General features: G+C 56.4%; 1 protein-coding gene across 6 annotated transcripts in view; it reads left to right on the top strand.

Annotated features, from left to right (window-relative positions):
* The window catches only part of LOC105486639 (oxoglutarate dehydrogenase L), a 28432-nt gene extending 15115 nt beyond the window's left edge, over positions 1 to 13317 (top strand). For 5 of the 6 annotated variants that reach the window (XM_024794363.2, XM_011749583.2, XM_011749578.2 and 2 more), the window contains 15 exons: positions 386 to 565; positions 698 to 826; positions 1588 to 1767; positions 2069 to 2221; positions 2812 to 2914; positions 3448 to 3576; positions 4550 to 4700; positions 7049 to 7176; positions 8043 to 8221; positions 9617 to 9688; positions 9807 to 9932; positions 10021 to 10093; positions 11370 to 11533; positions 11712 to 11866; positions 12606 to 13317. In XM_024794363.2, coding sequence (XP_024650131.2) covers positions 386 to 565; positions 698 to 826; positions 1588 to 1767; positions 2069 to 2221; positions 2812 to 2914; positions 3448 to 3576; positions 4550 to 4700; positions 7049 to 7176; positions 8043 to 8221; positions 9617 to 9688; positions 9807 to 9932; positions 10021 to 10093; positions 11370 to 11533; positions 11712 to 11866; positions 12606 to 12729 — 2046 coding nt within the window. In that variant the 3' untranslated portion in view covers positions 12730 to 13317. The remainder of the gene's footprint in view (positions 1 to 385; positions 566 to 697; positions 827 to 1587; positions 1768 to 2068; positions 2222 to 2811; positions 2915 to 3447; positions 3577 to 4549; positions 4701 to 7048; positions 7177 to 8042; positions 8222 to 9616; positions 9689 to 9806; positions 9933 to 10020; positions 10094 to 11369; positions 11534 to 11711; positions 11867 to 12605) is intronic. The other variant, XM_024794364.2, reaches the window with a different exon arrangement.
* Positions 13318 to 15814: the final 2497 nt, after the last annotated feature.

Genomic DNA, 15814 nt, shown 5'->3' with positions numbered 1-15814 from the left:
GCCGCCCTTGGTGTGAGGAGTCAGGGGATTCAGCTTCAGTGTTTGCTGGCGGCCTGGCCGAGGGTCTCCGCACTGATGCCTAGGCCCTGCCCTTCTCTCCCTGTCTTCCCTGCCGCTGGATGGCCTTCCCCACTCCCATGCTCTCCTGCTTCATGGTCAGTGTGCAGAGAGGCTCTGAGCCAAGGCCCAGGGTCCCTGTCTTCCTCCCTCAGGCCAGTGAGGAGGGGCAGTGTGATGAGGAGAGCCGGGTCAGGGACAGCTTGGCCCTCCGAGGCAGTGGGATCCAGGATGTGCCAGCCTGACTATGGGCTGCAGTGCTTGCCTGTGTGTCTACCTGTCTGGTGTGGGAGGGGAGGATCCATCATGTTCCCACTTCCACCTTCAGGGCTCCGGGGACGTCAAGTACCACCTGGGCATGTACCACGAGAGGATCAACCGTGTCACCAACCGGAACATCACTCTGTCGCTGGTCGCCAACCCCTCCCACCTGGAGGCAGTGGACCCTGTGGTGCAGGGGAAGACAAAGGCAGAGCAGTTCTATCGTGGAGACGCCCAGGGCAAGAAGGCAAGCTCACCTGGGAGAGCCCCGAGGACCTGCGCCCTGTGGGGTGGGCCCAGAGGGCTAGGCCCTGGGTCTCCACAGTACAGGTGCCGGGCTGGGCTACGCAGCCCCTCCTGGCTCACACCTGCCCTGCAGGTCATGTCCATCCTGGTTCATGGGGACGCCGCCTTTGCTGGCCAGGGCGTGGTATATGAGACCTTCCACCTGAGCGACCTGCCCTCCTACACAACCAACGGTACCGTGCACGTCGTCGTCAACAACCAGGTGAGCATGTACGCTCCACGCTGGGTCTCACAGCGTCAGCATTCCTGGAAATCCAGGAAGTAGCTTGGGGGGAAAGTGAGATGCTTCTGGCTCTGAGCCCACTGCTGTGCTGCTTACTAGGCAGGACCCTGATCTGCCCAGGCTTGGCATCCTGGTCTGTGAAATTGGGGGACACAATAGGGAGGGATAAGCAGGGCTGGAAAGACCAAAGGAGCACCTGTGTAGCGAGTACCTCATGGAGGCTGGCTGTGTGCAGCCCTGCATTGGTAATCTTAGACACAGGGACCTTGGTGCCCTTTCTCTAAGGCAGCTGAGCTTCTAACAACGAGTTTAGAAAGCCCTGTGTTCATTGCCTTATTTGCATTAAGTCACGTCATCTTCTGTGAACATCCTATGAGGTAGGAATTTAAGTGAGCCCTTTTTATAGATGAGGAAACAGGCTGTGGGAATGTAAGCACCTTGCCCCAGGTTGCAGTTAGCAATTTTTGGGACTGGGATTTTTCAGGCCTGTGTTCCTCACCACCAGTGTGTCAAAGTGACTTGCAAAAAAGAGCGGGCTCCACTCGGCTGGTGTTGCTGCCGTCCCCGTGGGAGCTGTTGCCGTGTCCAATTGTGGGGCTGCTCACCATCACCCTGTCGTGTCCCACATCCCCCCGGGCACCTCAGTGGACCTTGAGCGTCCCCCTGCTCAGTTCCCGAGGCTGGCACCTTCTATCTCACTCTAAGTAGAGAGGCGCAGCAGGTTTCTCCTGCCTCTGCAGATTGGATTCACCACAGACCCCCGAATGGCCCGTTCCTCACCATACCCCACCGACGTGGCCCGGGTGGTCAATGCGCCCATCTTCCACGTGAACGCCGATGACCCAGAGGCTGTGATATATGTGTGCAGTGTGGCAGCCGAATGGAGAAACACTTTCAACAAAGATGTTGTCGTGGACCTGGTGGGTCTGGGGACTGAGGCCAGGGCATGGGTGGGTGACACATCCCTGCTGTGCTGAGCCAGCCTGGTCTTCAGCATCTTCAGCACTCAGGGCTGGGAGTGCTTCTTGGATGAGAGATTTGTGCCACCAAGAGCAATCTCTGCAAAGGCCTGAGATGGGACACTCATTCGGTGATAGGTGATAGTGGAGCTCAGAGGGCTCCCAGTGGGTGTGCCCTACCTGGATATTCCCCAATTTTGCAGCAGCTACATTGAGCACACAGCGTAGGGGAGGGCGTGAGCCCCTCTGGCTGCTCCTGCAGGTCTGTTACCGCCGGCGCGGCCACAATGAAATGGACGAGCCCATGTTCACCCAGCCGCTCATGTACAAGCAGATCCACAGACAGGTGCCTGTGCTGAAGAAGTACGCAGACAAGCTGATTGCCGAGGGCACGGTCACCCTGCAGGAGTTTGAGGTGGGCAGGCAGGCTGCATGGGCACCTAGGACAAACTTTGGGTGGGGACCTGGGGAGGGGTTGTAGATGTTACTAGCCCAGTGCTGAGCCCTAAGGATTTAAAGAAGTAGCCACCGTGGTCCTTGTCCCCAAGAGGCCCCAGTTACCAAAGGGGACCAAGAACTAAGGATGCAGTTACAGCCAGGTGGGACACAGTGGGTACTGCAATGTGGGGGAAGCCCAGCCTTGAGCAGGCGTGCAGGAAGGCTTCCTGTAGGAGGCGGCCCTGAGCTGGGGTTGTCCCCATAATTATCTATGGAGTGTTGGTCCTTCCACCTTCATGGAGCTCTGAGAGCAAGGACTACAAGTTTCCGGAGTCTTCTCCGATCCCCTTGCTGAGCACACTGCAGGCCTGCCCAGCCTCGGGGTACCCGTGCAGGATCCCCTGAACTCTGAGACTTTGGCTTCTAGCCATGAGGTCCCTACTGACCAGAGACAGAGAGTTCTAGAAGAACTTGGTAACGGGGACCAGGACTTATGAGTCCAAGTGGACTGGGCCTCTGGCTGCCCAGGGCTTTGCTGCTCTGTCCACACCTTCCCCCTGATTCCAGGAAGAAATTGCGAAATACGACCGGATCTGTGAGGAGGCTTATGGCAGGTCCAAGGATAAAAAGATCCTGCATATAAAGCACTGGTTGGACTCCCCCTGGCCCGGTGAGCGAGCAGTGTGTGGCTCAGACAGACTACCCTGGGCCTTGAGGTCTTGCACTGGGATCAGGACTGGAATGGCCCTAGGTGACAGCTGTCATTGCCTAGTCTAGAGGCTGCAGGCTCTATCCCTGAGGTCCTAAAGCTGTGTGGGGCCGATTCCTGCAAGTCAAGTTTAACATTGCTCTCTGAGCATGGATGGCCAGGTGCTCACTGAAAAGGGAGGGCACAGCCAGGTGGGAGGAGGGAGAGGAAGCCCTGGGCGCTGGATACCTGGGTCCGGGGTGCTCAGAGGGCCTCCCTGGGAGCAGGGTTAGAACAGCTGTGACCCTGGGGCCCAGAGGTGGGTGTTGGGCCTGTGGGGGAGTTGCAGCTGTGGCTGTCCAGCTGTCGCAGGTCCCAAGGGTGGGCTCAGGGTGAGTCCGAGTGACAGTGGAGTTTAGGAAGCCATGGGCCCCTCAGTCCTGGGGAGGCAGGCTGGCCAGGGGGATCAGAGGCCACCACTGACCCAGTGTGGACGGAGCCTCTCTCCCTGTCAGGCTTCTTCAACGTAGATGGGGAGCCCAAGAGCATGACGTGCCCAGCCACGGGGATCCCTGAGGACGTGCTCACCCACATCGGCAGCGTGGCCAGCTCTGTGCCCCTGGAGGACTTTAAGATCCACACCGGTGAGGTTGCTGGGCCGGATGCAGCCCAGGCTGCTGTCCCCACCCCAACATTGTGCCTCGAAGGGAGGTTGGTTGGGATGCAAGAGAGATGGTGTGTCGCATTCCTGCTCAGTCTGCAGTGGGTCCACGTAGCTCTCGGCACCTCGTCTGTGCCTGTGACAGTAGCTCTTCTCAGGGTGAGCATGGTGAGCTGGGCAGCTCCAGATGCCACACTCCCAGCTGGGTACCAGTGACTAGTCTTAGGTTGGGTTTTCAAACTGACTTTGCTGGGGCGTCCCTGGGTCGGACAGGAGAGCAGGAAAGAAAGGGCTGCCGTGCAGGGGCTGGAACGCAGCCTGGAACTTGGGCAGGATTCTGCAGCTGAAAGGACGGCGGCTTGCCGGGGCCTGGACCAATGACCAAGGGCAGCCTCCCACTCCGGGGGCCCGTTGGCTGGGGCCACTGTGACCTTTGCCTGGGAAGTCCGGAGGGTCCCCTGTGGCTGTATTGAGGTGCTACACACCCTCTGACCCACCTGGAGGAGTTTTGAGGGGGTTCCCTTACATTTTGCACTGAGACCGAGTGCCCTGGGGCAGCTGCTGACAGCGTCTGGGGCATGTGCCCGCTCTGTTTGTGTGTTAGCCTCTGTGTGTGGGGCCAACACGAGCACAGCATAGGCCTGGGGACTTGGGGTCAGATCCGAGTACCTTGACAGCTGTGTGATTTGAGTAAATGACTCCGTGCCTGATGGTGTCTGGAATGAGGCCAATGCTCGCCAAGTGGTACCTGCTCCACCTCCCCATGGGCTCACGGTGGCCCCTTGTCTCAGCTGGAGGAGGGATGCCTGGCCCTGGGCCCTCCTGCAGCATCCCTGCCCTCCAGCCACATCAACAGACAGCTGCCCTGCTTTGTGCGGGGTGTGTGCTGAGCACCTACGTACCCCCGCTAGGGCTGGCTGTCCCGTGGCCCTCAGGCCAGCACTCTCCTCCCACAGGCCTCTCTCGCATTCTGCGGGGCCGGGCGGACATGACCAAGAACCGGACGGTGGACTGGGCGTTGGCAGAGTACATGGCCTTTGGCTCCCTGCTGAAGGAGGGCATCCACGTGCGGCTCAGCGGGCAGGATGTGGAGAGGGGCACGTTCAGGTGAGTGTGGTGGGGCTCGGCATCCGCACAGGAGACCTGGAGCGGAAGCTGGGCCTGGCTTGGGGATCCCAAGGGGGGCCTTTGTTGGGGTGGGATCTTCACAGCATCCCTAGCCCCTGTCCTCTGGCGGCATTATCAGAGGGCCACCTCGCTGACCCCCAGGGTGAGTGTGCAGAGCTCACTGCTGGGCCCAGGCTGTCCACTGAGGTCAAGCTTGTGGCCCTCTGTGGTGCTCAGGATCGTGTGTGTGTTGGGGGGTTGTGTGGTGAGTGTGGGGGAGTTGTGTGTGGTACGTGTGTGTGGTGTGTTTGGTGTGTATATGTGTGTGTGGTATGTGGTGAGTTGGGGGAGTGTATGTGGGGTTTGTATGGTGCGTGTGTGTGGTGTGTTTGGTGTGTGTGTATGGTGTGGGGTATGTGTGTGGTGTGTTTGATGTGTGTGTGGTGTGGGTGTGTGATGTGTGTGGAGTTTGGAGTGTGTATGTGGAGTGTGCGTGGGTGTGTGGTGGGTGTGGGTGTGTGGTGTGTGTGGATGGGGTGTGTATGTGTGTGGTGTGTATGTGGGGATGTGTGTGGTTTGTGGTGTGTAGTGTGTGTGTGGAGGGTATGTGGTGTGAATGGTGTGTAGTATATGGTGAGTGGGGGGTGGGTGTATGTGGTGTGTGTGGTATTTGTGTAGCGTATTTGATGTGTATGTGGTGTGTGTGGTTGGTGTGTTGTGTGTGTGTTGTATGTGTGGGGTGTGTATGTGTGTGGTGTGTGTGGGTGTGTATGGCATGTGTTTGTGGCGTGTGTGTGTAGGGGGGTATATGTGGTGTGTAGTGTGTGGTGTGTGTGTGGTGTATGATGTGTGTATGATGTGTGTGATGTATGTGTGGTGTGTGTGGAGTGTGTGTGGTGTGTGTTTGTGTATGGTGTGTGTGGTGTGTGTGGGAGTATGTGGTGTGTATGATGTGTGGTGTGTTGTGTGGTGTGTGTGTGGTGTGTGGTGTTTGTGGTGGGTGTGGTGTGTGTGGTTTGTGGGTGTGGGGGGGTGTATATGGGGTGTGTGGTGTATATGGTGTGTGTAATGTGTGTGTATGTTTGGTGTGTGTAGGGTGTGTGTATGTGTGGTGTGTGTGAGGGGGTGTGTGTGTATAGTGTGTGGTATGTGTGGAGTGTGTGTGTAGTGTGTGGCGTGTGTGATGTGTGATGTGTGTGGTGTGTATCATGTTTGGTGTGTGTGTGATTTGTGTGTGGTATATGTGGGGTATGTGTGGTGTGTATGTGTGGGTGTGGGTGTGGGTGTGTATGGTATGTGTGATTGTGTTTGTGGTGTGTAGTCTGTGGTGTGTGTTGTGTAGTATGTGTAGTGTGTGTGGTGTGTATAGTGTGTGTGGTGTTTGGTGTGTGTGCATGGATGTGTGTGGTGTGTGTATGTGTGTGGTGTATTTCGTATTCGTGGTGTGTGTGTATGTAGTGTTTGGTGTGTGTGGTATGTGTGGTGTGTGTGTGTGGTGTGTGTGTGTAGTGTGTGGTGAGTGGGGATACATATGTGTGTGGTATGTGTGGCATGTGTATGTATGTGTGTGGTGTATGTGTGTGTACTGCTGTTAAGCCAGCCCCTATCTTGCTTGTTTGCAGTTGTCTTTGTGAGTCCAGATGGGGACTTGACACTTGTCAGTTGTCCACACCACATTTCCTCTGGTCCGGGGCCCTAAAATGTTCGAGGTCCTGCCTCAGTCCGCTCCTGGTTAGCAAGCCAGGGTGGTGTGGCTTCCAGGACTTGACCAGCTGGCTTTCTTATTCCTGGTTGCTCGTCTCTGCCGGTCTTGCTCCAACCAGGGCCCAGGTGGTCCTCTGATGCACCCTGAGCTACATGTCAGTCCTAGCCAGGGTCTGGGGTTCAGCCAGGCACCCCTCACTGTGCCCACCTCGGCTACTGCACAGTGGTTTCTGTCTCTTGTGAATTGGGACAGGGCTGATGAGATGATAAAGAAGCCAGCAAGACGGGGCAGGGGAAGTGGCCTCCTAGGAGGTGGCTCTAGCTGGCACCTGGGAAGTGTCTCATCAGGTCCTCTTTATGGGTGAGAAGCTGACACTCAGGGAGGTGCCACAACTCAGTTCCTTCCCACAGACCCCTCAGTGCGTGGTGTGTGTGGGCTGCCGGCAGGCAGGGGCATACTGCAAGAGGGACCACATGGCTCTGGTTTTCCACAGCCTTCTTGGATGCCATCCTGTGGGACCCTGCAGGTTTCCTGGGACAGTGACGGAGGCTTGCCTGCCTCCTGCTGCCCAGCTCCCCTGCTCCAGGTGAACAGGTGCCAACCCACCTGCCCTCTGTCCCTGCCCCGGTCTATGTCTCTGCAGTCACCGGCACCACGTTCTCCATGACCAGGAGGTTGACCGCAGGACGTGTGTGCCTATGAATCATCTCTGGCCTGACCAGGCCCCGTACACCGTGTGCAACAGCTCCCTCTCGGAGTACGGAGTCCTGGGTGGGTCCACACTCTCCTGCAAGCCAGGCAGGCCCCAGACACCTGGGGACCAGAGATGGGCTGGGAAGGGACTGGGGCCAGGGCCTGGGAGGGGCGAGAGATGCTCAGAGGCCCCGAGGGGATGGCCCTGGGGGATGGTGATTGGGCTGCCCCCACCTAAGGCCATGTGGGAGATGAAATCGGTCCCATCTGGGCCCCTTGGGGATCCAGTTAGGGGGCCCTGCTTGCTTTGAGGGGGCTCTGTGGGTATCAGGGCCCCAGTGGGCACAGACAGCCCAACAGAGTCTGCTGCGGGTTTCAGCTGCTGAGCAGTCCAGTCTTGGCCCAGCCCTCCCGCATTCCTCTGAGCCCCATCTCACCTCCTCTGCCCTGCACCCTAGGAACCCTGCACTGAGATCCCTTCTGTGGGCTCTGGGCTTCCCTGCCTGTGTCCCCTGTACATACTGTCCCTCAGCTGCATCATTAGCTGGCTCACCTCCTCCTCACTGCCTGCCCCTAGAGGCCAGGCAGCTCCCCGCCCCCAGGGAGATGCCTCTAGGGTTGTTTCTGCCCCTTCTTAGCAGCTCTGCATGTTTTTAAGGAGTTCTTCTTGACAGATGGTCCCTGCTGCCTCCCCAGGATACCTAAATATGGCTGAACCTGACCACACATGATAGCAGGGCTGAGGGTAGCATCTCTGGGCATGTTGTCAGCCCCCAGGGTGGTACATTCTACCCTTTGAATCGCAGGGAATCCCTGGGTTCGTCCTGGCTTGTGAGAAAGATGGGTGGGGGCATGGAGGATATACTGAGAAAGGGCTGAGTTTGACTGGAGCCACTGCCACTTGGTGACAGCGTGCAGCAAGCTCTATCTTGTCTTCTGTTTAGGCTTTGAGCTGGGCTATGCCATGGCCAGCCCCAATGCCCTGGTCCTCTGGGAGGCCCAGTTTGGGGACTTCCACAACACGGCCCAGTGCATCATCGACCAGTTCATCAGCACCGGCCAGGCCAAGTGGGTGCGGCATAACGGCATTGTGCTGCTGCTGCCCCATGGCATGGAAGGCATGGTGAGGGCTGCAGTGGTGGCTGGTGGCTTGGTGGGCTCTGGTGGGCCTCGGAGGGATGGGATGGACCCTGGGCCCCTTGTCGAGTTGGATGGTATGTGCTTTCCAGGCCCCTGGAGCACGTGGGTCTGCGCAGGGTGGGGTCTGTACATGTGCGTGCTGTAGCTGCTGAGACGATGATGCTACCCCTGGCAGAAGGCGCTACCGCGTATGAGTGCGTGCTATGCGCCAGGCACTGTTCAATGCTTCTGAATGTTAACTCTTCCAATCCATACAGCAACCTAATGAAGTAGGCCCTGTTCCTGCGTTTCAGATGAGGAAACTGAGGCACAGAGCAGGGGAGTAGGTTGCCCAAGGTCTCACAGCTAGTAGCTGGGGTTTGAAGCTATCCTGTGCAGTACTGCCTGTCCTCTGGTCCCCTCCTGTGTGACCTGCCTCTGCATCTACACATGGGACAGAGGGAAGACATGCAGGCTGGCTGCATCCTCCGGAGGCTCCTGGGCTAGCAGGAGGGGAGGAAGGAATAGAGTGTCCGTGATACCATCTGGTGGGCAGGCGGCCTGACCAGGCAGAAGGAGACAGGCAGGGGGCTCATCGCCACCATTATGCCCAAGCGATGTGTTTAGTTCTGAGACTTTGCAGGCTGCGTACTCGGCATCCTCACAACACTGGGGCTCAGTGAGGAGGGAGGTGAGGCTCCCTGCTTGGGGCTGCCCACTGTGAAGGCAGCTTCTTGGGAGGCGGGATCTGGGCCAGGCTGCATGTAGGTGGCTGGGTCCTTGGCCATCCCCACCAAGAGGGGGCGAGTGACGGCTGTGGGGCGGGTCACCCCTGTCCTGCAGGAGCCGGCTTGGAGATGCCCCTGGGCTTGTCTTGCTGCTTTCATGGAGCAGAGCGGTCCATGTGGGTGAGGGTGGGCGAGGCCCAGGCTGAGTTGGGTCAGCCCCTAACTGGCTGTGTGGTCATGGGTTGTTTCTTACCCTCTCCCTGCCTCTTCATCTGTGCAGTGAGGAAGAGTCTGCATCATGGGGCTTTTGGGGATTAGCGAGTAAGTTGTGTGGGGTACCTAGAACTTTGCCTCCTGTAGCAGGTGCTCAGTCGGTGGCAGCCACTGTTCCAGGACATTCCAGAGAAAGCACGTCTCAGTGCAGGCTTTTTGTTTTTTCCTCTATCCCTGCAAGTTCACACACTGTGCTAGCTCTGGGCAGACCCCACTGTCAGGATGCCCATTCTGCTCTTGTTCCACATTCTTGGTTCATTTCTGTGGTTCAGGCTCCAGGGCAAGGGCGCCTCCACTGAGATGCCCTCCAGACTCTCCCCTGAGCCTAGGGTCCCTACAGGGCCAGATGTCTGTCCCATGGTGGGGGCCAGCCTGGGCCATCTGGCATTTGCTTTCAGGGCCCAGAGCACTCGTCTGCGAGGCCCGAGAGGTTCCTGCAGATGAGCAATGATGACTCGGATGCCTACCCCGTGAGTGTTGCTGCTGTCTCCAGGACAGGGGCGCGCCCTATTGTGCCCACAGGGCTAGGAGTCCAGGGTGTGGGTGCAGCAGACAGCCACCCTGGCCATACGCATCTCGTCCCCACAGGCATTCACCAAGGACTTCGAAGTGAGTCAGCTCTATGACTGCAACTGGATTGTGGTCAACTGCTCCACACCGGCCAACTACTTCCACGTGCTGCGCCGGCAGATCCTGCTGCCTTTCCGCAAGCCGGTGAGTCACCGTCCCAGGGCAGGGGTTACATGCAGGGGCCCTGGCCAGACAGGGCCAGCTGGCAGCTGGGCGTGTGTTTCCTTTCCAGCTGATTATCTTCACACCTAAATCTCTGCTGAGGCACCCAGAGGCCAAGTCCAGCTTTGACCAAATGGTATCCGGTACGTGCCTGGCCTGGGTGTGGGGCAGCCCACACTGGGGCGGTGGCCCATCGCGTGGCTTCTGCTCCTGGGGCTCCTCCATCCTCCCCACTGTCTGTGGCTCTGCTGACCTGCAGCAGCTCCTGGCGTGGTCCCACTAGCAATAGGGTTGGGAGGCTGGCACAGTGGCTGACCTGGGCCAGCTCAGGTCATGTGGGCTGAGTTCATGGCAGAGTCCACTGGGGCCCCGTTAGGCCCTAGCAGGGCTGGTTGAGGCCTGCCAGAGGCCTGCTGAGTTCGCAAGATATTGAGTATCATTCATTCCTTTGTCCATTTTTAAAATTCACAAGCCAAACAGACATTACAGGCCCTGGGGTCCTGGTGTCCCCTCCAGGAGTCTTTGACCTTATTTACCTGGGAGTCAGATCAGATAAAACACCTATAGTTGCAGTTGAGAGGTGACTGTGATCCAGGGAAGGATAGGTGTGAGGCTGGTGGAGCAGAGCTGTCTTGGAAAATGGTCCTGGGCAGTAGACGGAGGGCCGGGAAGGGCCTCAGCGTGGACAGGGGTTGGATTTTCTCCCACGTCTGTTTGGATGTCCCCTCTGTGCGGGTGGGTGGCTGAAGCGGGCAGTTAGAGCTCTGATGTCGGGACTAGACTACCTGGGCTGCTTGCCCTGTGCTGGCTTCTCTCTTGAGGGCCTGGGATCCATTTGGCCTTTCTGCCCTAGAGTCCTCACCTGAGATGCAGGGATGCAGGGACACTACAGTAGCCTCCTGAGAGGTTTTGCAGTGGGCATGACCTGGGGTCAAGATCATGGGCTCAGGATGGAGGAATGGATGGGGCTTGGAGGTGAGGGCTCAGCTGCCAGGCTGAAAGAGGAGGAGCATGGAGCAGCCTCCTGGGACATCTGCTTAGTGATGGGGGACTGTAGTGCTCTGCAGGAGGTGGGCACAACTGGGCAGAAGCAAGGTTGGGGCAAAGGATGATGCCATCGTGTCGCCTTCTCTATCTCCTTCAGGGCCCTTCTCATTGTACCCCCACCTCCAGTCACCTTAAACGTGATGCTCCCAGGGCTCAACCCTTGGGTGTCTCCACCCCTCTCCCTGTGACAGCTCAGGGTGTCAGCTGTCCCCTGCTCCATCTTTTAGTTCAAGAGGTGTCCACTGCAGCCACAGGTCCAAACCTGCAGTTAGTCTCAGTGGCTAAGGAGAGCCTGGGGACGCAGGCCTGGTCCTGAGCTGCCCCAGCCCCCCTGGATACCGACATGTCTGCCGTGTCCTATTGGTCACTCAGGGACCAGCTTCCAGCGGGTGATTCCTGAAGATGGGGCTGCAGCACAGGCCCCTGAGCAGGTGCAGCGGCTCATCTTCTGCACGGGAAAGGTGTACTATGACTTGGTGAAGGAGCGGAGCAGCCAGGGCCTGGAGGAGAAGGTGGCCATCACGCGCCTGGAGCAGGTGCGCCTGAGCCCCTTGTACAGTCAACTGATGGGCAAGCTCATGTTGCTGGCCCCGGCTCTGGCCAGTATGCCAGCCAGGCCAGGTGAAGGCTGGTGAGGCCCTGTGCCTCCTGTCGGGGGTGCTGGGGACACACCACCCCTCCTCTGGCTATGCTCCTTTGTTCTTCCCTCCCCAGATCTCTCCATTCCCCTTTGACCTGATCAAGCAGGAGGCAGAGAAGTACCCAGGTGCGGAGCTGGCCTGGTGTCAGGAGGAGCACAAGAACATGGGCTACTATGACTACATCAGCCCACGCTTCATGACCATCCTGAGGCGCACGCGGCCCATATGGTACATGATGGGGCTGCTGATTGCCCCTCACCTCGGCCCTGAGGCTCCATCCTGGCTCTGCCTATCCCATGGGCCATGCTACCTGGAACTGGCCTTGCCTTTCTCTGGGCTGCATTTGGAAACCAAGGAGTTGGCCCCATAGTCTGTGTCAGCTCTGTGCACCCTGTCTGTGGTGGGACAGCTTACCCATGAGGATGGGGCATCATCTGGACTGGCTTTGTGTTTGTTCTGCAGCCAGAACTGAACTGGAGAACCTGCTGCATGTCTCAAAATTCCTGCCTTTGATCTCAGGCCAGTTATGTAGGCCCTTGGAGCCTTAGTCCCTGTATCTACAAAGGGCGGTGATAAGATTAGATCTGATGTATGTATTAGCCCTGGCACATGGTGGGTGCTCAATACTGGCATCATGTGTCCCTGGGAAGACGGGAGAGGGTCCTGAGAAACTCCAAGAAGCCAAGTGTGTTTGTCCCCAAAGCCTTTGAGTTGTTACCTCGTTTGTTGTCCTCATGGGCAAGTGCAGTGACATGGAGGGACAGTTTCTCCCCACTCTTCTGTGGCTGGCTGACTGAGTTTGACCCAGGCTTCGCAGCTCATTGGAAGTGGTGCCAGGGCCCAAAGGCAGGGCCTGTAGCTTCGAAGTCAGCCGTTCTCCAATGTGTGCCCCCTGCAGTCCTGGGGTGAAGGTGGGGGTGGGGAGGTGGCTAGGCCCGGTCTTCACCTTAGCTTGTCTCTCCTCCAGGTATGTCGGCCGGGACCCAGCGGCTGCACCAGCCACAGGAAACAGGAACACTCACTTGGTGTCACTGAAGAAGTTTCTAGATACTGCCTTCAATCTCCAGGCCTTTGAGGGCAAGACATTTTAGAGCTGGGCAAGACCTGTGTAGGTCTCGCTGTGGGTCGGCTGGGGACCAAGGAGGTGATGGAAAGGGGAGGGGTGGAACTCCCGCCCAGAAGAGGGGCTACGGGGCCTCAGGATAAAACAGACTCACACAGTGTCAGGACCAAAGAGCCAGCACTGCTGGCCTTGGTGTCATGCCAGAATCTACCAGGACTGAGGGAGCCAGAGGAGTCCTATAGGCAGGCTGCTGTGCTGGCGCATCCCCCAGCTGCTCCCATCTTGCTGGAATTTCTTGTGCGGCTTCTCCACCTGTGTCTCAAGACGGATACCCTGAGACCTGTGTCTGTGGCTGCTCCCATCCTGGCAGCCCTGGCTGCTGCTCGCCACACCCTCGCTCATCTGTAGATTCAAAGCAATGTTCTCTTCTGTGCTCTTAGAAGTAGGGAGTTGAGCAGTGACTGCCAGGGACAGTGAACCTGCGGGGTGATGTGTTTGCGCTCTGTTTTATGGGGCATTCTTGCAAGATGTGTCAGCTTCTGTGTGAAATGCAGCCACAGCTCATGTGTACCAAAGTAGAAAACCAAATCACAGAGAAATAAAAACATGCTTCGGAGAGATTTGCTGTTTTCACTTCATGTTATAAGACTGGGGGAGGGATAGGTGGTTGAGAGAAGGTAGGGAATGGGGAGAAAGTTAAAAAAAATGGAGAGAAGAAAATATCCGTCTCCATGGATATTTTTTTGAGACGGAGTTTCGCTCTTGTCGCCCAGTCTGGAGTGGAGTGGCGCGATCTCAGCTCACTGCAACCTCCACCTCCCAGGTTCAAGTGATTCTCCTGCCTCAGCCTCCCGAGTAGCTGGGATTACAGGTGTGCACCACTATGCCCAGCTAATTTTTTTGTATTATTAATAGAGGCGGGGTTTCAGCATGTTGGCCAGGCTGCTCTCGAACTTCTGTCCTCAAGTGATCCACCTGCCTCAGCCTCCAAAGTGCTGGGATGACAGGTGTGAGCCACTGCGCCAGATTTTCATTTGAGCACCAGGGTAGTGTCTGTTGGCTTCTCCACTCTGGCCTTGTGTTGGTTTTGCTTCCCTGTGGAGATACTGGAGAAGCTGCCGCAGGGGAGGGATGTTTTGCTTGGAACAGATTGTTTGTTCATTTATCCCCTTCTCAGAGCACTTCCTCCGTGCTGGACGCCGGGTTCCGGGTGGAAGGCATCCGTCTGCGTGCTGGCTCTTCACATCGGGAGTCCACTGGGGAGACATGTCAGCTGTTTAATTCATTGAGTTAAGAGTTACGTTGGAGGTCAATGCAGACGGCTGTGGGTGTCAGGGAAGGATCCCTGGAAGAGCTGGTGTTTGAAGGAAGAGGAAAAGAGATGAACCTCTCTGGAACACACACAGAAATACCATAGGGCTGGCACGAGCAACCTAAAACAATCAGCGTGAGGTTGGGCGGTGGAGTGTTAAGTTTCATCAGCCTCAAAAATAGCTTGTTGAAGAATTAGCCGGGCATGGTGACGCGTGCCTGTAGTCCCAGCTACTCAGGAGGCTGAGGCAGGAGAATCGCTTGAACCTGGGAGGCGGAGGTTGCTGTGAGCCAAGATCGTGCCACTGCACTCCAGCCTGGGTGACAGAGAGACTCCCATTTCAAAAAAAAAAAGTATGTCTTGTTGAGATACACTTTGATTCCTACCACAGGGGCTTTCAAAGTGACATAAAGTGAAAAGGATTGTAGCCCCCATTTATGGTGTCTGCCGTGTCTTGGGCCTTCTGCTGGATGTTTTGCGTGTATAATTAAATGCTGTCTAATCTTCACCATGGCTTTGCATGTTGGGAATATGTCCATTTTATAGATGAGGAAATTGAGGTTCATACAAAGTTATTTGCCCAAGGCCACTTGCTAAAGAAGTGGTGGTTTTGGACTTCACCTCTGTCCATAAGACCACATTGCTTCTCTTGAGAAATGAACTCTTCCCATACCATGCATTCCTGGCCCCATGGAGAACCACTAGTCTGGGCTTTCCCTGCGATTGGCTGAGGCAGCAACTGGTGAGGCACCTGGGCTGTGCAGGAGCCCTTGGGGATCAGATGATGGATGTGGCCTGCCCGAGGTGCATACAGTCCCTTCCTCAGTGTGGGTACAGGAAGGCTGTAGATGGGCTGGGAGGCATTTCTGCAGGAAGAGGTACAGTCAGCCAGGCATGGTGGCTCCTAGCTGTAGTCCCAGTTGCTCAGGGGACTAATGCAGGAGGATCACTTGAGCCCAGAAGTTTAAGACCCTGTCTCTTTAGGAAAAAAAAAAAAAGGAAAGAGGTGCAACCACCAGATTACCAAATTGGGGAAAACCAACCACATAAAAAAGGACTCCAAACCCTATAAACGTAAGAACTAACTCTGGGAGGCTGGGCGTGGTGGCTCACACCTGTCATCCTAGCACTTTGGGAGGCTGAGGCGGGTGGATCACGAGGTCAGGAGATCAAGACCATCCTGGTTAACACGGTGACACCCTGTCTCTACTAAAAATACAAAAAAAAATTAGCCAGGCGTGGTGGTGGGCGCCTGCAGTCCCAGCTACTTGGGAGGCTGAGGCAGGAGAATGGCGTGAACCCAGGAGGCAGAGCTTGCAGTGAGCCGAGATAGCACCACTGCACTCCAGCCTGGGTGACAGAGCGAGACTCCGTCTCAAAAAACAACAACAACAACAACAAAAAAACCCTAACCCTGGGAAATAAAACAAGCTCACAGAACAAGCAGAAGGCTTTAAATGAACTGCAGTAACTTCAGAGGGCTAGGAGAATATTGCTGCTCTGAAACAACAACAGACTATTAAAACAGACTATTTTTAAAATAATTGGACATCAAGAAAGTATGAAATTTTGCCAAAATTAAAACCTCAATAGATAGGCTGAATAGCAGAACAGACACAGCTGAAATACAAAATAAGTTTGAAGACAAACCCAAAGAATTCTCCGAAGAAAGTAGAACAAAGAACAAAGATATGTATTTTAAAATTCTTTAAAGAAACATGGAGAACATAGGAGTTCCACAGTGCTGATGCTGCATCTAACAGGAATCCCAGGAGGAGAAGACACGGGGGATCTTTGTGAT

This window comes from Macaca nemestrina, chromosome 9 (genome assembly GCF_043159975.1).
Source record: "Macaca nemestrina isolate mMacNem1 chromosome 9, mMacNem.hap1, whole genome shotgun sequence".
NCBI lineage: Eukaryota > Metazoa > Chordata > Mammalia > Primates > Cercopithecidae > Macaca > Macaca nemestrina.
Note: the sequence above shows the minus strand (reverse complement) of the source record. Positions and strands in the feature narration are given on the sequence as shown.